This window comes from Prenolepis imparis, unplaced genomic scaffold (assembly GCF_030444845.1).
Source record: "Prenolepis imparis isolate NDT839.2.m4 unplaced genomic scaffold, iyPreImpa1.0 SCAF_8, whole genome shotgun sequence".
NCBI classification, from domain to species: Eukaryota; Metazoa; Arthropoda; class Insecta; order Hymenoptera; family Formicidae; genus Prenolepis; species Prenolepis imparis.
Window position 1 is genome coordinate 502,711 of NW_028141166.1, and position 25,010 is coordinate 527,720.

Genomic DNA, 25,010 nt, shown 5'->3' on the forward strand with positions numbered 1-25,010 from the left:
AAACTTTAAAACTACTTCAAGTATTAATAATCATATAATTATACAAACTATAATCTATATATAAGGTCGTATCACTGGAAACGTCCTTCCCATGTTCAATTCTAAGACATAAATATTGCTAAATGTCCTACATACATGGACAGATTGTAATAAAATTAGGATGACAAAAAAAAAAAAAAAATTTTAATTTTTTATATTGGTGCGTTCGTTAACAAAGTTCTCACCAAATGCAGCATTAATGTTTCGAGCGATTGCTGCACATTATGGCCACTTTTCTATTCATATCAAAAAGCACGCAAAAATCACGTTTATTCATACTGAAAAAAAATGAACAAAATATTTTCAAAATCAATTAAATCAAAGAATAAAATCAGATATAAAAAGGCAAATTTTGAACTTTAAAATGATATATAAAAAATATACAAATATATATAAAGATTTTTTTGGGGTGACAAGTGGCCCCGCATGTTCAGTATCTGGCAGGCATGCGGAAGGTCCCGGGTTCGAATCCAGTTCGAACCAAGACACCCCATATGCCTGCTCGGGTCCTGGTGGAAGAAAGGAGACAGAGTCGGTGAGAAAAGGGGGGAGAGTAGGATGAGTCAGGGAGAAGGAAAAGAGGAAGGAGAGGGGAGGAAAATGTGACAAGGAAAAAGTGAAGAGGAGGGAAAAGGAAGGTGGAGAGAAGAAGGTTGAGAAAGCAGGTGAGTAGAAAAGGGAAAAGAAAGCCGGATTGTGGAGGAACATAGAAAGGCGATAGAGGAATGCTGGGAGATGTGGAGGAAAAAGGAGTGTTGGAAAACGGTCGGCAGTATGTGGTATTATTGTATTGTATATATGGTAGAGAAGAAAGGAGGATTGTAAGAGGTTCGGGAACGCTCCTCGTTAAAAGCGCCTTCAATGCCCAAGGGGACGAATAAAAGTATGTTATGTTATATAAAGATTTTTACTGACAAAGAAAGCTTGAAAATTTACATTGCAAAATCGGACATTTTATATAGAACAATCTAATACTATATCCGAATTAACATACATAATGCAATAAATGTAATAGTAGTCAAATGGGACGCTTCCCAATTTTGTCAATATGTTCCTTTGTATGAAAATTATACCGAATAAACTCCGAAAAGATAACGACAAAAGTAACGGTTAAATTCGTTACTCGTTACCGAAAAATGTAACAAAGTTACTTTTTTCGTTACAAATTTTTGTAACGCCGTTACCGTTACAGTTACCGAAAAAAAGTAACTGTAACAGTAACGGCGTTACAAGTAAAGCGTTACTTCCCAACCCTGGTAATTAAAATAATTGATTTATGTACATGCATAATATATAACTTACATCATATGCTCTAATACTACATATTGTGTATCTAAAAACAAAAATGTGCATAACATCAGTGCATATCATAATACAAGCAAATTTAATCGTTTGCTAGATGAGATCAAAAAGGACACTTGTATAAATGCAGCGAAGTTTTCACTAAGGATACTCAAGTTGTAGAAAATTGCATTGAACCAGATGATAGTACTATAAAATCTAATTTGTCTGACGAAGCTAACAGTGAAAAGTGAAGTTGATAATATTGCTATTCAACGTACAGAGATGAGTTAGCCTCCATTGAAAAAAGATTACGAATTTGGGCAATCAAATCAAATATTCCGCACACGCATATGGATAAATTATTAGGTATTTTGAGACATCCGTTAATTCCTTTATCACTCCCGAAGAAATCAATAACTTTTTTAAAAACGACGTCAGCACAATACGAAATAAAAGGAATGGAATCAGTAATTGAGGGTAAGTTGGGAGAATATATTTACTTCGGAATTGCACATGGTTTAGCAAAATGCATCAACCCCGTACAATTTGGAAATGATGTAATTAATTTGCAATTTAATATCGATGGACTTCCAATTTATAAGTCCAGTAATTTAAAATCCCTAAAAACTTACCTTTTCAAAAAAAGTAAAAAAAAGCGCCAAGTACACGCGCGGCAGTAAAAAATTAAAGTTGCAAACCCATGTGGAATCGTACTAAAAAAAAATAATAATATCAAAAAATTGCAGCAAGTGAAAATAGAAACTTGTACCAATGAAAAATTAAAGTTGTAAACCCATATAGAATCGTATAATTATAGACCTTGCTTCCAAAGCACCCGGTGATATGAGTTGAATTTCGATTTGTGCTTGAAGTTACAAATCCGTATAGAATCATACAAAAATTAAAAATTATACAAATAAAAAAAAATAAAAATATTTTAATTAAAACGAAACTTGGCGCTGCTAAATTTTAAAACTAACTATAGAATATTGTTCAATTTAGCAATGCCAAGTATTGTTTTAATTAAAACTTTTTAATTTTTTTATTTGTATTAATTTTTAATTTTTGTATGATTTTATACGGATTTGCAACTTCAAGCGCAAATCGAAATTCAGCTTATATCACCGGGTGCTTCGGAAGCAAGGTCTATAATTATACGACTCTATATGGGTTTGCAACTTTAATTTTTTATTGGTACAAGTTTCTATATTCACTTGGTGCAATTTTAGATATCATTATTTTTTTTAGTACGATTCCACATGGGTTTGCAACTTTAATTTTTCACTGCCGCGCGTGTACTTGGTGTTTTTTTTTACCTTTTTTGAAAAGGTAAGTTTTTAGGGATTATATCATTCTTTTTTATAGTATATTGTTACGTCCCTGGTCTTTCATCCCCTGAACGTCATTCTCTGAGAGTCATCGTTAAGGGGGTCGTTTATTGACAACCGCTCTGTCGTTGTTTTTCGGTGACATATTAGATTTGGTCTAGCTGTCAACTCGGACGGACGTGTCTAGATCAGAGCATTCTTTCATTCTTTCGTGCATGCATATTTTATTGTATCTTTTCGCTTTTGTGTATTGGATCGTCGCATTAAAGATCATAATATCACTACGAGAGTATATTCATTTCGCGAGACGCGAGTGAGTGTGAGTGAGAAGCCTTTGCGATATTTCGCAAAAGCCGTCCCGAGGACGTAACATTTTGGGAGCTCGTCCGGGATCAAAGAACATCGACGAGGAAAAGTCACAATGTCACATTCCCCGAGGATTACCCGATCGCAAGCTCCACCTCGAGTCACCGTAAGCGAGGAGCCGACGGAACGAACGCCGACGGAAGTGGACTTTATGCACACTGCGATGGACGAGATCCGACAGCTGCAGGAGGAACGTCGTCAACAGCAAGCGCGTTTTGAAGCTGTATTACAGCAACGTGACGAAGAGTTGCGCCGATTAGAGCAGAGGATCTTCGCACGCGACAGACAGCTAAGTCCTTCTAATAATAGAGCTTCCGGAGATTCGGGATCGCGACTTGATAACGTCAGAGAAAATCGCGTTCGCACAGAACTAGGTTTTAAATTAAAGCCAGATATGTTCGATGGAACGGTATCGCTTAGAGAATATTTTTCTCAGTTTAATTTAATTGCTCGGGCGAATGGGATGATTCAACAAAGACTGTCGCTCTCGCTTCGTGTTTGAGGAGAAAAGCGCGCACCGTTTTAGAGACAGTTCAAGATGTATCACATTTAGAATTCGCGGAACTAAAATCCAAACTTGAGTTGCGATTTGGGGAAGGATATTTATCCCAAAATTTTTATGTCCAGTTTACTAATAGAAAACAGAAATTTGGTGAAGATCTAGCCGCGTTGGGTTCAGAATTAGACAGATTAGTTCGCCTCGCATATCCCGAGTGTTCGCATGAAGTTCGAGACAAAATCGCCTGCGCGCAATTCATTTCGGCAATTTTTGACAATTTTGTGAAGCAAACGCTGCAATTAGAAAATGTTACATCTTTGAGTGTCGCAATAGAAAGAGCAAAAACGATTAAAATGATTCAAGGGGAGGGATGCGAAAAAAAGAAAGGAAATTTTAATAAAAATTTTAGTGAAAAGAAAGACGCAGCACAAGGAAATAAAACAGAAGGCGAGCGAGAGGGGAAAGAAAAAAAGGGGAATTTTGAAAAAAGGAATTGGCAAGGCAGCAAATTTGGTGCCGGCCGAAAAGAATGTTGGATGTGTGGGAAAGTCGGACATTTTCGATCTGATTGCCCGGAGGAAAAGGGAAACTCGGGTTAGCCGAGCTATGCGGGGGAAGTTCGGCTCGCGAAAGGAATTCCCCGAGAATTAGTTTTAATGTCAATAGCATAAGAAATAATTTAAATTATTTTATTTATGAAGGAAAAATTAATGGAAAAGAGTGTTTTTTCAAGGTGGATACGGGTTCTGATGTTTCTATTGTGAATAGTAGTATTATTGATAAAAAGAATAGTGTTCGTAAAGGAAATATTAATCTAAAATATCCCACTGGAGAAGAAGTTCCTATTAAATTTCAAACGGAAGTTAGAGTCGAATTAGGAAGATTTTCTGTAAATATACCTATGATCGTTGCTGATATTAGTGATCAATGTTTGTTGGGAGATTTCTTGAAAATGATTAATTTAGAAAAAGTGTTTGAATCAGCTTTTAGAGTTTCTGGATTAGAAGGAAAAATAGCTAGAATTGAAAAGTCTTCAGAAGAAGTTCCGGTTCCCTTGAAAGAACTCTTCGAAAACAATTCTAAAAAATTAACAGAGTTAGAAAAAAGGAATTTTATTGAATTTTTAAGAGAATTTGAAAATGTATTTTTCGGAGATATTGTTGCGGGAAACTGCAACAATATCTCCGATCTTCGGTAGAACATGTCATAAATGTGCAAGACTCTCCCCATTAAACAGGTTCCCCGTAGAATTCCAATCCATTTAGAGAGGAAGTGAATAAAAATATAGAGGAAATGAGAACACGTGGAGTGATTGAAGAGTCACACAGTCCTTGGGTTTCTCCTGCTGTTATGTGAGAAAGAAGGATAGTTCGATCAGATTTTGTGTTGACTATCGGAAATTGAATACGGTGACTATTAAAGATTCTTACCCCCTTCCTCGAATTGATGAAATTCTTGATCAACTATCAGGTAATTATTGGTTTTCCACGCTTGATCTTAAAAGCGGATATTGGCAAATTAAGATCCGTCCCGAGGATAAAGAGAAAACGGCTTTTTCAATCGGCAAGGGACTTTGGCAGTTTACAGTTATGCCTTTTGGTTTATGTAACGCCCCTGCAACGTTTGAAAGATTAATGGAGAAAATTTTACAAAATTTAATATCAAAAATTTGTCTTGTATATTTAGATGATGTGATAATTTTTGGAAAAACTTTTGCTGAAATGATTAATAATCTTAAAATTGTATTTTCAAGATTAAGAGAAGCAAATTTAAAGATCAATCCAAAGAAATGTTTTTTCTTTAAAAATAATGTAAAATATCTTGGTCATATTGTTTCTGCGGAGGGTGTTACCACGGATCCCGAAAAGATAATTGTCGTGAAAAATTGGCCGGTTCCACATACGAGAAAACAATTACGTAGTTTTCTCGGATTTTGCTCGTATTATAGGAAATTTGTGAAAGGTTTCTCTTCTTTGGCTAAACCTCTGTATACGTTAACAGAGAATAAAGATAAGTTTATGTGGGAAGAAAAATGTCAGGAGGCGTTTAAAAAATTAAAATCATTATTAAGTTCTTCTCCAATTCTTTCTTTTCCAAAAGAAGAAGGTGAATTTATTTTAGATACAGACGCCTCGAATATAGGAATTAGAGCAGTTTTGTCACAGAAACAAGATGGAAGTGAAAAAGTGATAGTGTATTTTAGTCGTGTTCTTAGTAAATCAGAACGGAATTATTGTGTCACTCGTCGAGAACTTTTATCGATTGTAAATTCTATAAATTTTTTTCGTCATTACCTTTTAGGACGAAAGTTTCTGATTCGCACAGATCATGTTTCATTACGATGGCTTATGTCTTTCAGAGATTTAGAAGGACAATTGGCTCGATGGCTAGAAAGACTCCAACAATATGAATTTGAAATTGTTTATCGAAAAGGAATTTCTCATCAAAATGCCGATGGATTATCTAGACGGATGTGTGAGTCGAGCGGCTGTGGATATTGCTTCCGAGTAGAGAAGAAAAATATGTCTGACAATGACAAGACAGTCGCTTGAATTATACTAGAAGGCAAGAACCTTGAAGAATGGCGTCAAGCACAACGAAGAGATTTAAGTATTTCATTTGTGTTACAAGGAAAAGAAATGGGAGAGAGACCATCACGTTCAGAAATTCCTGTTGGAAATATTCCAGCACAAATTTATTGGTCGTATTGGGATTCTTTGGTTTTGAGAGATGGTATTCTTTATAAAAGATGGGAAGCTCCGAATCTCAGATCCAGCTTTCTTCAACTAGTAGTTCCTCGGAGTCAAGTAAAGGAAATTTTGGAGGAAGTACACGATTCTCCGTCGGGAGGACATTTTGAAGTGAACAAGACTTTAGAAAAGATTCGGAAACGATTCTTTTGGGCAACTTGTAAACAGGATGTAGAAGAATCGTGTAAAATTTGTGTCTCAAAGAGAGGTCCCTTAGGAAAAGGAAAATCTCCTCTTCAGATTTACAACGTTGGAGCTCCGCTAGAAAGGGTACAAATGGATATCCTTGGTCCTCTTCCGTTGACCAAGTTAGGAAACAAATATTTGCTTGTAATTGTGGATTGTTTCACAAAGTGGGTAGAAGCTTACCCTGTGAAAAATATTAGAGCCAAGATGGTAGCTGAAGTTTTTGTTAGCCAATTTATTTCCAGGCATGGGGTGCCTATTGAAATTCATACAGATCAAGGAAGAAATTTCGAATCCCAATTATTTTCTGAATTAATGCGTCTTCTCGGAATTAGAAAGACTAGAACGACTGCTCTGGATCCCCAATCTGATGGTCAGGTTGAACGTCAGCATCAAACAATAATAAATTATCTAGCTAAATATGTCTCAGAAAATCAGAAGGATTGGGATCGATGGGTTCCTATGTTTCTGTTGGCGTACAGAGCTTCGAAGCATGAGACCACAGGAGTGACCCCTGCAGAGTTATATTTTGCTCGAGAGCTCAAGTTACCTGTGGATTTGTTGCAAGGAAGTCCGAGATTTGTTGAAGAGAGATTACCTCCGGGGAGAAATTTTGTAGAAAAATTGAAAGAGAAATTAGAGGAAATTCATTCTAGTGTTAGGGAACGAATGGTTTTGAAATCTTCACAAATTAAGGCTCGTTATGATCAAAAAGTTAGAGGAGTTCTTTTTGAGGAAGGAGAAAGAATCTGGCTATATAATCCTCATAGGAATAAAGGAAAAGCTCAGAAATTACAAAGCAATTGGGAGGGTCCTTATTTAATAGTGAAGAAATTAAGTGATGTAGTTTATTATGTTCAAAGAACACCTCGACACAAAAAGAAGATAGTTCATGCAGAACGATTAGCTTCTTTTCTTGAAAGAAAAATTTTAGATTAGAGTAAATCGGAACCTGGAAAATATCTAGCTTATAGATTTTTGTTAGGCGAATAATGTATTAAGAAAAAATAATTGTGTAGTATTGAATAGTACTAAGTTACTGCGTATTATTTTTAGAGTCGTTGTCCTGGAAGGTTTACCTAAAGGAAAATTTTCGAACATGGTGGATGAGCCGAATATCGAGCTGAACCTTCCCGAAGCTGAACGTCGAGCTAAATTTTTCTAGAAGAGAGGGAAATTTGCACTCTAAGAAGACTGCCTCGCCCGCGGTTTTTTTGATCCGTGGTTTTCCCGCGGGACGTTGGGCAAATGCCGAGGCAGGGACTTGGGCAGTTCATGAGGAACGATGGGTCCACGGTGGTTACCCCCCCCCCCCCTTGTCCGAAGATCTTTTGAAGTAAGAAATCACAGGGAGACCGGGATGTAAAGAATGATGAAGATCATTTTGTGTCAAGTGGAACGCTGAGAATTGATTGGGCTTCGAGTGGCGAATCGCTCGGTAACCTGAGCAGGAGCTCAGGGTAGAGCAAGAGGATTCGTCGAAGCCCTGGAGTCAACATTTGAAGAAGGCGTACGTCGATTGGGGACTGTTAGATGGAGTCGCTCGGTAACCTGAGGCAGCAGCCTAGGGTAGAGCAAGAAGGCTCATCGGTACCCTAGAATCGACATCGGAGCACATTGGTTGAAGGACTCAACGCACAAAAGCAACTACCCCTTGTTGATTGTCGGGACGACAATTTTGAAGGAAAGGGACAGTGTTACGTCCCTGGTCTTTCATCCCCTGAACGTCATCCTCTGAGAGTCATCGTTAAGGGGGTTGTTTATTGACAACCGCCCTCTCGTTGTTTTTCGGCGACATATTAGATTTGGTCTAGCTGTCAACTCGGACGGACGTGTCTAGATCAGAGCATTCTTTCATTCTTTCGTGCATGCATATTTTATTGTATCTTTTCGCTTTTGTGTATTGGATCGTCGCATTAAAGATCATAATATCACTACGAGAGTATATTCATTTCGCGAGACGCGAGTGAGTGTGTGAGTGAGAAGCCTTTGCGATATTTCGCAAAAGCCGTCCCGAGGACGTAACAATATGTTAAATTTTTACTGTAAAATAGTAGCGTAACAATATAATAGGTCTCGTCACTGTTTTCTTTATGGGGCGACAATAATAATGAACAAAGATATGCAATTAAATTTTGTGTTAAATTGAAAGAGAAGCCAGAAAAATAAGCGATAAAGTTAAAAAAAGCATTTAGTAATCATGTTTTATCAAGTTTTATCACGTGTTCAAGTTTGTCGATTACAACAAATGATTTTGGAAAACCTCGAAACAGTTGAAGATGAACCTTGAAGATGAACTGCGCGCTAGTAATAACCTAAGTATGTGATAAAGCATAATCAAATATTTTTTAAAATTTTTCATAACAATCCCCCCCCTCCCCCCACCGTGGCATTCTCATTCAATTTAAAACAAAACTTATTAATCGCGTATATTTGTTCAATATTTTGTTATCCTATAGTGAAAACGGGGTGACGAGATCTAATAATATACACTTATAAAAGATATTTTGCATTGACACATGAACGTAGCCGAATAAATCAAAATTTATTATTTATAAAGGAAGAATACACAAAAAGAGATACTATACATGCGCACACATAAACAATTAAAGTAAATCTATAATATTTTTTATTTTATATTATTTTACTGCATATTACCCTAACAGCACATGATCACAGTATATACAGTAGCGCAACTCTCTGTCGGCGCCTTTGAAGTTAGTGTTGGCCAAAATGGAGTGCGCATGTGCGAAATAAGCGAGTTGCCCAGTAATGCCATCTAAACTTCTCTCTCGCTCACTCTTGTTTGTTCTCTCTCCAACTCATTCTCTTTCTAACTCAGTCATTACTAACATATCAGAATAATATAATTTAACAAAAATAATACAAAATAGAAAGAAATAAAAATTATTATAATATATACGTTAAAAAATAAATAAAAATTTCTAAAGCGTATCATTAATAAATAATATGAGACGTGTGTAATGTTAAAATAGACAAAGGCAAAAAAAATATATAAAAATTATTAACTATATACATTGTTATAAAAAAATCATAGTATTATTAATTATATGTATCAAAATAATAAAATTATATATTATACAAAAATTTAATTGCACGCTATAAATAAGTGACAAAGAGAAATAATAAAATGCAATATTTTTATAAAATAAAAAAATTATATTTATTAAATATATATTTTTGTATAATAATGTTAATATGAAGTATATAAATAAAATTTATGAAACAAAAATATAATCACATATAAAATATTTATTACAAATCACAAAATATTTATTACAAATTTTATTAATAAATAAAATTAAAAGTATTTTAGTTTTCCTAAAAATAACATGTTGATTTAATGTAGATATTCTAAAAATTACATTACATATTATATATTTATGATAAACAAAGAAATGTTTAAAAAATATTTTTATAAATATGCATATACATACATATATATATATACCTAATATCTCTATATTTTCTTCCAAATTCTTTACCTGTCTGTACCTCAGCTCGATCCACCTCGATACAAACAAGAAAGAATTTGCTCAGAAGAGCAAAAGAGACTTTATATAATAATTAATAATATTATAATACATATAATATAGTAATAATCTATAAATAATGTTTTTATAAAAAATGAGATAAAATTAATTTTAATTACCGCTTTGTATACTTACTAATTATTATTCCAAATTGGCATGAGAATTATTGTCTCAATCTGCATAAAAAAAAATTTTTTTTAATTATTATACGTAATTACAAAAAGTAATAGAGATACACACACTCACACAATATTAAGAAACTTAAACGCATAAGACATTAAAGCATTAAAAATATAGAACACACGCAATAAATATGTTATAAAAAACAATAAATATTAGTAATAAACACACGCAATACATTATATATAAAAAGACGCAGGAATATCATGCATATAAATATTTAAAATTATGAAAAAAATACATTTATAAGTGTAAAATATTTAAAAGTTTTCTGTTCTTTCTTGAAATAGTTTTACATGCTTTATTATGTTGTGACAATGTATAATAAATACGCATGCGTAAAAACAATTTTGTGAGAAAAACAAGCGGAAACGCTGGACATGGTAGTTCAAAAAATATTTCTTGCGCAAGTTGATATAAATAAGCCCCAAAATTTTTTTTATAACAATTACTTTCAAAGTTTTTTACAAAGATTTCTTCCAATTTATGAATATATTCACAAAAATTATTACTCGGAATATTTAAATTTCCAAAAACATTTTCTTCGTTCGAGTAAACACGAAAAGAACAATATAATGTTGTGTTATCTATAATAGCTTCATTTTCCTTTATATAAGCTATGCACGTTTCGCAGGAATGTATTTCTGTGCACTTTTTAATCAAAAATCCGCATACATATTTAAATGCATTTTCCTCTGGCAGATCCATTGCGTAATAATCATGAGTGGGAATATTTAAAACTTTATCTACTGAAGAGGTCAGAAATGATGCTGAGTCGTTACACGATGATTCATATAAATTTAACATTTCATCTGCATCCTGTTCACAATTTAATGAATCTGAATGTTCTAAAAATTTTGAAGCAAAAAGTTTTTTAAAAGCACGCGCAAACTGTATTGGCGTAGGATTCAAACAATTACCGCCTTGTTGCCGAATAGAACCAAAAAAATTTTCAATACAGTCTTGATTCAATCTACGTGTTCGAAGATATGGGAAATCATAAGATTTTAATACTTCCCATAATTGTTGTACACTTTTAATTGTGATCTGTCAACATTTCAAACATTTAACGCTTACATTAGAACCATTTTTGTTAATAACTTTTATACTTTCTATATAATGCAACATATCTTCTAAAAATTGAATTTGTTTTTCGCTTCCATTAAAAACTTTTCCATATTCTTTTGGATTAACTATAGACGATGAATTTAGTATATCAAACAATTTATCAAAGTGATCAATTACATCTATAGTTCCAATTGCTTCACTTGAAAGAAAACCGGAAGACATTTGCGTACACATACCCGCAGCTACACGATTGCTAAATACTTGGACTGCATATTTTACTTTCATTCTTGCAAAATTATTTGGTTCGATATGATGATTAGATAATTTAGGGGCTGCTTTTATCCATTGTCTACTATCTCTGTTATAAAACTCTACAATATGCGTCCATGAAGCTATTTTATTGCTACCTATTTGAAAATTATGTTTTAATAAATTATTTCGTGTAGCTTTTATTAAATGCGGAGTATCAAATATATAAAATACTTTTTCATTTCCGACATAAAATGTTGAATTTTCTATAGTAATACCTAACTCGCGAGATAGTTGTATAAAATTTGACCCCATATCAGTAACCAATGCATGCACTTTAACACCATTATTTGTTAACTTAATTATTATATTAAAAATAAGTTCTTTCAAGAGCTTGCTTGAACATGCATTTTCTACAAAACAAAAGCAAACAGGGACTTTCCAATTACTGCAATGCTACGTGCCATTATTACTAAAGCACTTTTTGCAGATATAGATGATTTATTATAATTGCCTGTATCTTCAAAACCAATAATTTCATCTCGCGACACATTATAAAATAAATGAGATTTCAAACTCATTTCATCTGCACATAATATGCAGTGGCGCTCTATAAGCGGCAATGAATTTAATTTTATTGCTAAAGCATCAAATATTTTATTATTAATTCCAGGAAAAATTTCCCACTTTTCTGTGAATGCTTGTAAAGAACGAATCGAAGGCAACGTAAGTGATTTTTTAAATTCTTTATAATTTCGCGGACTTAAAAAATATAACGATAACGCAAATCGTTTAAATTCAGGATCGTATCTTCTACCCCGTTTGCTTTTACTTTGAGCGTCAATCTGTGCTGATAATAATTTTGCAAAATTTGGTGGTAATAACTTACGGCCTAATTCTCGCAAAGTTGTATGTTCGTTGCCCTCTTTTTTTGTTGGTATAGGTGTTTTCTTCTTCTTTTCTTCTTTTTCTTTTTTTAGTCTTCTCACCGTTTCTCTTAATGTTTTATTTTGCGCTTTCAATTTTATAATTTTTGCGCGCAACTTGTTTTTTCGCGGACTGTTCTCCGATGATATGTGGGATGCTGTAGATGTATTACTGGATGCTTTCCTATAATATTTTCAAATATATCAGATATTAAGAAAATAAGAAAAAAATAACAAGAAAAATATAATCTTAAAAATTATATATCTTAAAAATTACTAAAAACAAAATATATGAAAATTTAAAATATCTTTTTCAATAAGAAAATATCTTTTTCAATAAGATAAAAACTTTGTCGATATACTTTTATATATGTAAGGAAATTATAATTATTACAAGTAAATACAAAATTACAGTAACATGTAACATTATAATAATATCATAATATAATAATATTATCACATGTTATAATGTTATAATTTCTTATTCAATATTGTAATTGTTACATACATTTTTGCTACATTGCAGTTACATATATAGCTTACTGAAAAATTATAACATTGATATTATATGTTGCTAACGCTAATTGGAATTTTCCTGTTACAAATAATATTAAAATTCCAATTAGCGTCAGCAACATAATATCAATGTTATAATTTTTTAGTTAGCTATATATATGTAATTGCAATGTAGCAGGAATGTATGCAATAGTTACAATATTGAATGAGAAATTATAACATAACATGTTATACATATATATGTTACTTTTTGTCTACTGGTAATAATTGTAATGTACACATACACAAACACTTTGTTTTTAATTACCTGTTATCATTTCCTTCTTGTATTGGTTGTTCTACTGTTTGTACAGATTTATTATTATTTATCTGTACAGCTGTGTCATCTGTATTTCTGTAACAAAATAATATACATGAATAAGCAAATATAATAATTATTTTTAAAATATATAGATTCCAGTAAAAACACAAAGTAACAGTAACTTAATATCAAATTAAAATTTTCCAATTAACAATGTAACATTATTTAAAACGTAATATTACGTAACAGTTTTATAGTTGAATGTGAAATCGTTTGTTACATATTAAGTTAACGTTTATGTTACATTACTGTTACTTTCGCTGTTATGTTACTGTTTGCTGGAAGTTTTCTTACTTATTTATTTCTTGTTGTTGTTGTTTGTCCTCTTCAATTGCTTCTTTTTCCTTTTCATTATTGACATTATTGGCAATATTTCTGTAAAAAAATTTTTATATATGATTTTTGTATTATGATATAATAATATACAATATATATATATTTTATTATATAATATTAAGGATTACTTAAGCCTAGTCTACAATGGCAGTAAGCAGTATAGAGTAAGCAGTAAGCAGTAAGCAGTATGAAATGGGAATTGCCCATTTCGTTACTCCCGGTCTTTACATCCACTAAAAACAGTATACAATGGCAATAACAAGGCTGTAGAATAGAGAGTATACTGTTTTTAGTGGATGTAAAGACCGGGAGTAACGAAATGGGCAATTCCCATTTCATACTGCTTACTGCTTACTGCTTACTCTATACTGCTTACTGCCATTGTAGACTAGGCTTTACACATTATCTTCCTCTGATAACGATGGAACTGTATTGCTGTAAAATAATTATTTTTTAAATATATTATCAAATGTGTCACAGTATTAAATTTCTACTATAAAAAGTGGACTACTTTAAGTACAGAATAATCTAAAAAAATATTATATATAAACATACCTTATATTAAAATCTGGTTCAAAAAAGATTGTGGGTACAGCATCTGGGTGAAGACGAGCTCTGACCTTATTAACATTATACCATTTCTCTTCAAAATGTAAATGGCACAGATAACAATTATTATATGCGTATGTAGGTCCTTTTGGCTGCAAATCAAGTCTTCCGCATGCTTGTACCCATTGTAACCACCTGTATATGTAGAAATTTAATATAAATAAGAAACGTAATACACAACTTACAATTAAAAATGTTTTTTTTAAGAAATAATTAATGCGTATCAAACCTATCATGATCCCTTGGAAACCTAAACAAATGTTTTTTCAAGTTATGGAATCTTTGAGTGCATTCTGGCACTGCGCACCATCTCTTTGCACTCATTTTCTCCATATTTTTTATCCTTTTCGCTTCTTCTAACAATATACCTGAAACAGTAGAGCTAAGATCAAAGTGAAATCTGAAAAAGAGAATTGAAAACCTCTATATTTATAGAAATAAACAATTCTCTCTAAGGATAAATCACTTCGACTCAGATCACTTTCACTGTATATATAAAACTCAGTTTCAGTTTCCAAATTTCACTCTGTCGCACTGTAAATATCACAGATATCTATATATTCACAGCACTATTTAAGCACTTTAAACAGCACTATAAATAAATTGCGCCAAGATGCAATCTATTGCTGCCAATTTCTGCCATCAAATGTACACATGGACATTTAAAGAGGGCATTTAAATGTGTTAAGGCATTTAATGAGACTGAGAGAGACCGAAACAAGTAAGAGTGAGTGAGAGAGAAGTTCAGATGGCACTACTGGGCAACTCGCTTACTTCGCGCATGCGCACTCCATTTTGGCCAACACAAAATCGAGAGAGTTGCGCTACTGTATATACTGTGACATGATATTATACGTATCATCCCATTTTTATACTCATTGTACTGTGATCATCTGTAAAATACTAAGATCAACGCTATAATATCTTCCACAGTGTCATTCTGTTTCCTTTCGCGCGCGTATGATCTGAAGTTTGACTCAAAGTACGGAAACAATACGTACGCCTTTCTATCGCACGTGTAAAATCTCAGGTTTTACTCAAAGTACTGAGATAGTGCAACATACTCATATCTCCCGCCCGTGTATAATCTCAATTTTACTCTCAAGATACGGAAACAGTGGGTGCATCCAGAAGCACGATCGCTCACTGAGCGCTCAGTAAGTATTGTATATCAACGACATTTGCGTACGTCATTCCTGTTTCGATCTTTTTCCGGTAGCCCTGAATGGCGTGGAAAAAATATTAAAGCGTGACTCTGTGATATCAAAGGTAATCCTTTTTCTTTTTACTTTTACATTTTATAAAATATTGAATAAAGTTAGCGAAACAATTTATATATATAAATTACATGATTTTTTAAATATTTTGTACAACTTTTCGTAAAACTTATTTTGATCAAGAGTTTAAGGTTATCCTCGTGCTTGCAAAGCCGCACTAGGTATTCATTGCCAAAAGATGTAAAGATATAAATTAAAACGTTTTAGCGTTAAACATATTTTAATGATATGCAGTTTCCGCAACATAGAGTAACTTCTAAATTGTCAGCAGAATAGTTTCACGAGTTATTTAAAACAATTTTTTTCTATTGTCGGTGACTGTGTGTGTGTGTGTGTGTGTGTGTGTGTGTGTGTGTGTGTGTGTGTGTGTGTGTGTGTGTGTGTGTGTGTGTGTGTGCACTTCATATGATGAATAAAAATTTTATTATATTTTGTTTTAAAGATTTAAATTGAATTTTTTACTTGTACGTTTTTTATATCTATGTTGTTCGTACAATTTATATCTATATTGTTTTTAATATAAAATAAAAAAATTATCTGTCTTGTAACATTATCTGTATATAATCATCAGTCTTAAAACATTAACATGCTTTCAGTTCTCAGAATTGCAAATACCTCAGTTGCATTTCCATGATGCTTTTGTTAAAAAAAGCTATTAAAATTCCACATTAGTATTATTTTGATCAGCTGCTGGCTGGGTTTCTTATCTACTACTTGTTCAGCATTCTACGTTAGAGATTAGAGAAGATTTACGCGACAGGTATGCTTTATTCAACACATACATTTTAATTTTTTTAACTTTTAAATTTTTCGAACTTAAAAATGTTCCTATGTGAAAGAAAAAAAATATTCCAATATAAAAAACAATGATTTTATGTTTCTTTATATAAACTTAAGAAACAAAATTTTCTTTTTATTTATATTATAATTGTTTTGGTACTTCGAATGAATTAATTTTTAAAACATTATGACATTCAAATATCATAATTTAAATAATGCTTATTATATTTAACTTTTTCAACTTTGAATTTTATTAATTTTATTAATTTATCTTTAGTTAATTTAAGCTTAAGTGAGTTACTTTTTTGTTTGTGCAATTTTTAATTTAGTTAACAGAAATATTTAATCATCTCTGATATTATATTGTTATAAATAATGTCCTATACAATTAAACAATTTCAATATTTTATATATAAATTTCATTAAGTAAAAAATTTAATTTTCAATTCCATATTTCCATTACTTTTAATTGTAACCACTCGAAGTTAAGTTAATTATAAATATTTTTATTATTAATTTTATTTTATGAAATGTTTTTGAAAATTAACTTTTTTATTTTAACTTTAACTTTTAACTAAGTTTATTTCTGTTTACAACTTTTACAAAATTTAGTTATTTTTATAGCCATTGAGTTTAATTTAAGAAAAAATTTAACTTATCCAACTCTTGTATTTTTCTTACACTAATTGATTTATCCCGTTATTGTGCACGTAAAAGTATTAAGATATTAAGAAATGAATAGTTTACCAGATATATATGTTTCATGTCAAATTATATCAATTTTAAAACTACATCTTTTCTGAAATAAAAAATCTTACAAAAAATTAAAATTATAAATAAATATAAAAATATAAATATATCAAAATCAAAATATATGATATAAATAGATAAAAATATAATATACACTCGTCAACAAAATTAACGCATATGTATTTTAAGTCAAAATTTCGCATAATTTCAAATAAACATAACTCCGCTAAAAATGATCGTATTTGAAAAATTTTTGTTTCACTGTCAAGCTTGAAGTCTCTACTTTAAAAACCATTCGTCAGATTTTTAATTTATCCTCCCCCCCTGTACGCTACTGCTTAAAAAATAAGGACGTGTTTTGTCTCTAAAAAATTGCGTACTTTGACGCACTCCACGGGGTGGAATAAATTTTTTTCGCAAATCTTATCATAACTATCGTAAAATGTGGACTTTTTACTACAAATTTTAAAAAAAAGCAAAGTTCGTACGATTTTTTTTCGCGGAGTTATTACATATGAAAGTTACCCATACATTTTTTCCATTTAATGACTCCAACCTCTCTGCTGTGTGTGTGTGTATGTGTGCGTGCGTGCGTGCGTATGGTTAGGAGAGGGAAATGTAGGAATGTTCTCATTCAAAATTGTGTGTTCCCGCCTCGTCTTCAGATTACTTCTTCTATACGTTCACGCATATTAATGCATGGTCTAATTGTTGTTTGAGAAATTTGAGCCCAAATTTACACGCACGCACGCACGCGTGGGCGCATACACACACACACATACACACACACACTATGCGCCAAATCCAACCAGCAACCTCGTGGTGCGTGTCGGGTAATACTAATGCTGGCGGTAAATGGAAAAAATGTATGGGTACTTTCATATGTAATAACTCCGCGAAAAAAAATCGTACAAACTTTGCTTTTTTTTTTAATTTGTAGTAAAAAGTCCACGTTTTACGATAGTTATGATAATATTTGCGAAAAAAATGTATTCCACCCCATGGAGTGCGTCAAAGTACGCAATTTTTTAGAGACAAAACCCGTCCTTACTTTTGAAGCAGTGGCGTACGGGGGAGGAGGATAAATTAAAAATCTGACGAATGGTTTTTAAAGTAGAGACTTCAAGCTTGACAGTAAAAAAAAAATTTTTCAAATATGATCATTTTTAGTGGAGTTATGCTTATTTGAAATTATGCGAAATTTTGACTTAAAATACATATGCGTTAATTTTGTTGACGAGTGTATATAAATATATATAAATATAATATATCAATATAATCAACAATATATATGAATATAATATATATAAATATATAAATGTAGTGTATCATATAATATAAATATAAATATATCTCAAGGTTAAAGAAATTTGAATCTTTTACTTTGTGATAAATATATCTAATTTTTGTATATAAATTGATATCGCAATATTTGGCGAAAAATGAATATTTTATGATATTTCATAGTTTGAAATGTGAAATTATGTTAAACTAAAGCATAAAATATCTTGTAAACTATTCACTTTTTGGCCATCTTATCTTTATAATTTTTCATAGTGAATATTGCGAGAAAACAATTTATATAAAAAAATTAAGGCAGTTTCATTTAAAAGAATAAATGACTTTCAAATAATCTTGAAAATCGATTTTTAGGAAAAAATTATCAGTGCCAACTTTTTTCTCTTTCGAAATTCTACAATTTTTGTAAGGGACATTTTTGTTATGAAAAGCTTTAGAAAAGAGATATTTGAAGTGGAACATTAAAATGACCAATTTTATATGTACGAGGTCTATTTGGAAAGTACCGATATACACTAATATCTTTATATCTGAGTTATTACAAAAAATGAAAAATATTTATTTAGAGAGAATATTTATGAGTCTTCCTGGCAAGCGGCACGGCTCTGCAGCCCGTCAGTCGACAATGGTATACAAATGTGTATGTGACGAAAACCGTGAGCGTTGCATTCTATTTTATGTCGACATCGACAAATCTCTTTCCTCTTAAAAAATTTTTTATTTTGAAAACAGGCAGAAGTTACACGGATCATATTAATTATTTCAAATCATTATTTTTTGTCAAATTTTTAACAAAATTTTTCACAAATTTATTACTCGACACGCTCATTATTGAAAAATTAGAAATGCGACACTCACGGTTTTGATCACCATACACATCTATATACCGTTTTCGATTGACAGGCTGCAAAGCCGTGCTGCTTGCCAGGAACACTCACAAAGGTTCCTTTTAAATGAGGAATACTCATTTTCTTGCAATAGCACACTCAGATATAAAGATATTAGCGTACATCGGTTACTTTCCGGACAGACCTTGTATGAATAGATACATGGCGTGTCTCGCTGCTTTTGCACGTGGCTTTGCTTGCGCGTTACTTGGCGCGAAACACTACCCTGTCTCTTGATATCTTATAGAAAACTTTAATTTTATATTTATAAATTACTTTTTCTTGAGAAATCATCTTTCTATTTGTACCATTATTACTGGTTTATCTTGTAAATAATATATAATATTACAAGTACATAGTATATAATACTAGTTTGTCTACAATCATTAATCTTTTCATATTGTACAGATATAACACTTCACATGAAAATGAATCGACAACGTCAAAGAAAAGATATCTTATATGTATCAAAGCGACATCTCAGAAAATTAGCTGCAAAGGAGGCAAATATTATTTCTCAAAATTTGTTTGATAGAACTTCATTGTCGTGTGATAATAGTAAATTCACAACAGATTTGAACAATGACAGAATTAATTCTAAAATAATAGATACAGACAATGATATGGAATGTGAAAATGTTGGTTTTGTACAACATGAAAATGCAAACATATTTGTACAATATGAAAATGCAAACAGACATTCGGAACAAGAGTCGGATTTACAATCTTTAAATGTTTCTCGCGATGAATCAAGCGATCTGCCATTTGAAAATGAGAGTGAAAGCGATTTTGAAGACGATCTTGCAGTCTGGGCTGTAGAGCATAAAATTACACATATCGCTCTAAAAGCATTACTATTAACATTGAAAAAACATTTTTGTTTTTCCACACTCTCTGGATGCACAAACAATTTTAAAAATACCAAAACAACAAGACAACATCCGTACAGTTGCACCAAGATTATATTATCATTTTGGTTTAGTTGAATCTATAAGACAAATATTATTTTCTGTAAAAGAAAATATTGATTGCTTAAAAATAGCTGTGAACATTGACGGATTACCATTAACAAAATCATCGCAACAACAGTTTTGGCCTATACTTGGATCAGTTATTCCGTATGGTTTTTATGATTGGACTTTATCATGGCTATGAAAAACCGAAGAACACCAATCATTTCTTAAAAGATTTTGTCAATGAGGCTACGGAAATATGTGAAAATGGAATTAACATCAACGATCGACAGATAGCATGTCGGATTGCAGCTTTAATTTGTGATACACCGGCTAAATCATTCGTTTTGTGTGTCAAAGGACATTCTGGGCATTCTAGTTGTACGAAATGCACTACGGAAGGAGAATATATAAAAAATAGAATATGTTTCCCACAAACTGACGGACCACTTAGATCGGATGATGATTTTATACAAAAGATAAACGATAAATATTACAAACCAGATACAACGTGCAGTCTGTTAAATATTCCTTATTTTAAACCTATAACAAATGTTCCGTTGGACTATATGCACTTAATATGTTTGGGAATTATGCGCAAATTATTGAATTTATGGCTTCATGGAGGAGTACAATATCGATTACAATACAGAGCCGTAGACAAAATTTCTACACGTTTAATTACTCATTTAAAGCCATCAATAGAATTTGCAAGAAAACCAAAAAGATTGGATTGTTTAAAATTATGGAAAGCCACAGAATATAGACTAATATTATTATATACAGGTCCATTATTATATACAGGCATTTAAATCTGTAATAAATAAAAATGTATATATACATTTTATGACATTATACGTTATTATAAGAATCTTGTCTTCAGAAGACTTACATGAACATCTAAGCTATGCGCAAGATCTCATTCGTTTCTTTATTAAAACATTTATAAAACTGTACGAAGTTGAAAATGTATCACATAATGTTCACAGTCTAATTCATCTTGTGGATGATGTCAAAAGATATGGACTTCTTGATAAATTCAGTGCGTTTAAATTTGAAAACTATATGCAGACACTTAAAAAATATCTACGAAAAGCGGAAAAACCTTTAAACAAGTTGTGCGGAGACGCATTGAAAAAGAAAAGAACTTACACACATCAACTGCTTTGTTACATTCTGTTCCACAATGTTCCAATTTATCGTTATTACATTACGATGGTCCGCTTATATCAAATTGTTACAATCCACAATATAAAATTATCAAGTTCAACGGAATGACATTTAAAGCTGGAACACTCGCTGATAGTTGTTGTGGCTTAAGGGGATGCTATCTGTCTGTTTTATCGATCGGATGATTATAGATTTTTCTGCACCGAAAGCTTTTTATTAGTTTAATAAAATAATAAATACTTTCCACAATTAAAGCACGTACAGAAACAAAGTCGGAGCCTACCGATTTTATGTAAAAACAAGAAAAAACTAAAAAACTATAATTTCTTTATCGGCTTCTGTCGTCAGGTCAAAAAAATAATTGTTTAATATAAAAGTTCTGCTATTTGTACATACAAAATAAGATAGGTTCCGACTAGAAATTGAATGAAGAAGTATTAGTGAACTTTGAGATATAAGTTTAGAAGCCTAATAAATAAGAAAATAGTGCAGAAAATTTTCGTGCATATGTGTGTGCGAAATCAAGGATGAACAATAAAACAGAGCAACAGATTAGTTCCGTAATGTCGCGATAGATGGAGCTGCAACGTGCTCCCCCTCTCCCCCCCCTCTCTCTCTCTCTCTCTCTCTCTCTCTCTCTCTCTCTCTCTCTCTCTCTCTCTCTCCCTCTCTCTCTCCCTCTCCCTCTCCCTCTCCCTCTCCCTCTCCCTTTCACTCTCCCTCTCCCTCTCCCTCTCCCTCTCCCTCTCCCTCTCCCTCTCCCCCCCCCTCTCCCCCTCCCCCTCCCCCTCCCCCCCTCCCCCCCCCCCTCTCTCTCTCTCTCTCTCTCTGAGAGAAGACGTGTCAAACATCGCAAAAGTGATAACTTTTAAGTGGTTATATAGTGAGGGAGAGTGGCGAAAAAGTATTGAAGTAATAGTTGCATAGACCGGGAATAGACATGAGTGTTATCTAACAGGAATATGTTGATTTGTGAGCGTGAGAGTTATATTTCTTGTATGAGGCATCGAGATTTCACGCGACAGGTAGACATTAAAGGTGGACACAAAGCGCTGACGTGTGAATTTGGACAAAGGTAATTGACCGCCTATGCTGGTATTAACAGCTTCGGCCGATAATTATCGATATGAACGATGAATATGACGAGTATCGATGCTCGGCATGTAAGAAGGCAATAAAAAATCAGGTTATTGCATGCAAGTCTTGTGTTAAGCTGTTTTACCATCCAGGATGTACAAGTAAACATAAAATTTATGATAGAAATCGCGAACTGGTGTCGTGTCCTGGCCCATTTGAGAAATTTACAATTGAAAGTGAAGCAGATATGAAGAAGGCACCGACAGCAGCGGGGAGCAGCAGGGAAAGACAAGGATCTACAGGATCTACGGGTTCGTTTACGACATCAAGCAGTGGAAATAGAATATCAGGAGCGAGTGGATCATCGAGTATTGACGTAAAAATAGATTGGCTTGTAAAAACTGTGAAAGAAATAAAAGACGAAACAGCATGTAAGAAGGAAATTAAAATGATGGTTAAGGAAATAGTTCGAGAAGAATTTGAAAGTATTAAACAAGAACTGGAAGACTTGAGAAGAATTATACAAGGAGGAGCGGGTGGACTAGCAGGAGGTGCTCAAAGATGTTATAGTGAAGCAGTTAAAGAGAAGAAAAAAGAAAAAAATTATAATTGTCAAACCCAAGGTGCAACAGGAGAGTGAAGCAACTAAAAAAACTGATAAAAGAAAAGGTAGATATCAAGAATATGGCTATGGGAATAACGAAGTTAAAAAAAGGAAGTAAGGGAACAGTGATTCTCGGCTGTGAGACTGGAGAAGAAATGGAAAAGCTAAAGGCCACAGTACAAGCCAAGCTGGGCGAGAATTTTAACGTTACTGAGTCACCGCGGATGAAACCTAAGATAAAAATTGTCAATATTGGCGAGGAAGAAATGGAGTTGAATGATGATGATTTAATAGGTACAATTAAGAAGCAGAACAAAATTGACGCGAAAAATGAAGGAATTCATATGCGAATAGTGAAGAGAATAGTTAAAGACAAAATAAATGAGAAAGATCAGTCCGGAAGAAGAGGAAAAGATGGTATCGTAATAATTGAAGCAGATGAAGAGACTCATGAAGTAATGTTGAGAAAAGGGAAACTGAATGTAGGATGGAGAAAGTGTCCTGCATTCAATCACATTAACATTAAAAGATGCTGGGGTTATTATCATATTGCAAAGAATTGTACGCGTAATGAAACATGTCACAAATGTGCAGGAAATCACAAGGTGAGTGAATGTACAGCGACAAAGAAAAGATGTATAAATTGTATGTTTAAGATTCAAACATACAATTTGAAAATAAATGATGAGCATGGCGCACTTGATCCGGAATGTCCGACTTTCAAAAGGGCGATACAGGAGGAGAAGAAGAGGGCCGGATGGGAGGAAGATAAATAGCAACTACAGAAGGAAACGGACTTAATACTATATACAAATGCGCAAAGTTTGATGGCGCATAAAGACGAGATACAGCATCAGATTATGAAGAAAATGAATCCTGCGTTCATAGCGTTATCAGAAACCAGAGTGACTGCTGAAATTGAAGACTGTGAAGTGAACGTACCGGGGTATAGTATGATTAGATGTGATGCTGAAAACAGAAATACAGGAGGGGTTCTTTTATATGTAAGGGACGATATTAAATATGAGATAGTATTAGTAAAAAAGTTAGAAGCGAATTGTTGGTGTGCTGCGATTGAGGTGAAAGATAAATTGTATAAAGGAGTGATAACAGTAATATATCATTCACCGAGTTCATAGCATGGTGAGTTCGTGAGATTTCTGGAGGATATAATAGAAGAATTAATAATACGGGGAGAATGTATAGTAATAGGAGACTTTAATATAGATATTATGTTGGACTCGTTTTATACAAAGAAGTTACAAACGACAATGTTGAGCTTAGGCATGAAACAATATGTAAATAAACCGACGAGAATTACGAAAGATAGTAAGACAATTATAGATTTAATTTACGCTAATAATAAAATAGAAGTGCAAGTAATTCATGAACCTAAAATAACGGACCATGCGTGGTTAAAAGTTGATCTTAATGCGAATAAAATTGATAATAAATACAGAGAATTTAATGCTAGGAATTTTAAAGAGTTTAGTGTAGATGAATTTATTAAATTAGTGGAAAATAAATTAGGAAAAAGCCAAGATATGAATGTCAGTGTGAGAGCGAAGAAACTTGTCGATAATATAGTAGATGCGTTGGATGCTACAGCACCTAGAAAAAAATTTAGAATTCCGAAAATATGGGAAGGGAAAAAGTGGTTTTCGGATGAAATAAGGGAAGCAGCGGCTAAAAGGGATGAGGCGTACAGTAAAGCGTTGTATGATGACACGGATGAAAATTGGTCACAGTTTAAAATCGAAAGAAATGCAGTGGTTAAACTAATCAGGACAAAGAAAAAAGAATACTATGAAAATATGATAGATCATAACAAGGGAAATCCGACATCTATGTGGAAAACCTTAAAAAAAATAATAAGGGGCGAACCAACGGGTACAAAAAAATAGAGAATATAGATTTTGAAATATTAGATAATACTGAAGGGTGCAATATAGCTAATAAATT

The 25,010-nt window shown here is 32.6% G+C and overlaps 1 protein-coding gene and 1 pseudogene across 2 annotated transcripts; one reads left to right on the forward strand and one right to left on the reverse strand.

The window, feature by feature from the left end:
• Positions 1-1,507: 1,507 nt before the first annotated feature.
• Positions 1,508-21,009, forward strand: LOC145939857 (uncharacterized; annotated as a pseudogene). Its single transcript, XR_014425911.1, has 3 exons — positions 1,508-1,800; positions 16,125-16,288; positions 19,653-21,009. The product of XR_014425911.1 is annotated as an uncharacterized LOC145939857 (transcript).
• On the reverse strand, positions 9,989-15,991 carry LOC145939529 (uncharacterized). The gene is made up of 6 exons (XM_083043878.1): positions 14,481-15,991; positions 14,198-14,386; positions 13,601-13,681; positions 13,253-13,339; positions 12,393-12,613; positions 9,989-10,182 (listed from the first exon to the last, which is right to left on the reverse strand). The coding sequence occupies exons 1-6, from the start codon at positions 14,582-14,584 to the stop codon at positions 10,178-10,180; spliced, it is 687 nt and encodes a 228-aa protein (XP_082900004.1). The 5' UTR covers positions 14,585-15,991; the 3' UTR covers positions 9,989-10,177.
• Positions 21,010-25,010: the final 4,001 nt, after the last annotated feature.

What these genes read in the sequence shown, in the direction of transcription:
- LOC145939529 (XM_083043878.1), bottom strand. Translation starts at nt 14,584, where the DNA reads ATGGAGAAAATGAGTGCAAAGAGATGGTGCGCAGTGCCAGAATGCACT. An exon ending in TTTCCAAGGGATCATGATAG is followed by an intron (nt 14,387 to 14,480) that starts GTTTGATACGCA and finishes CTACATATACAG; the next exon opens with GTGGTTACAATGGGTACAAG. An exon ending in CAAGAAGGAAATGATAACAG is followed by an intron (nt 12,614 to 13,252) that starts GTAATTAAAAAC and finishes AAAATATTATAG; the next exon opens with GAAAGCATCCAGTAATACAT.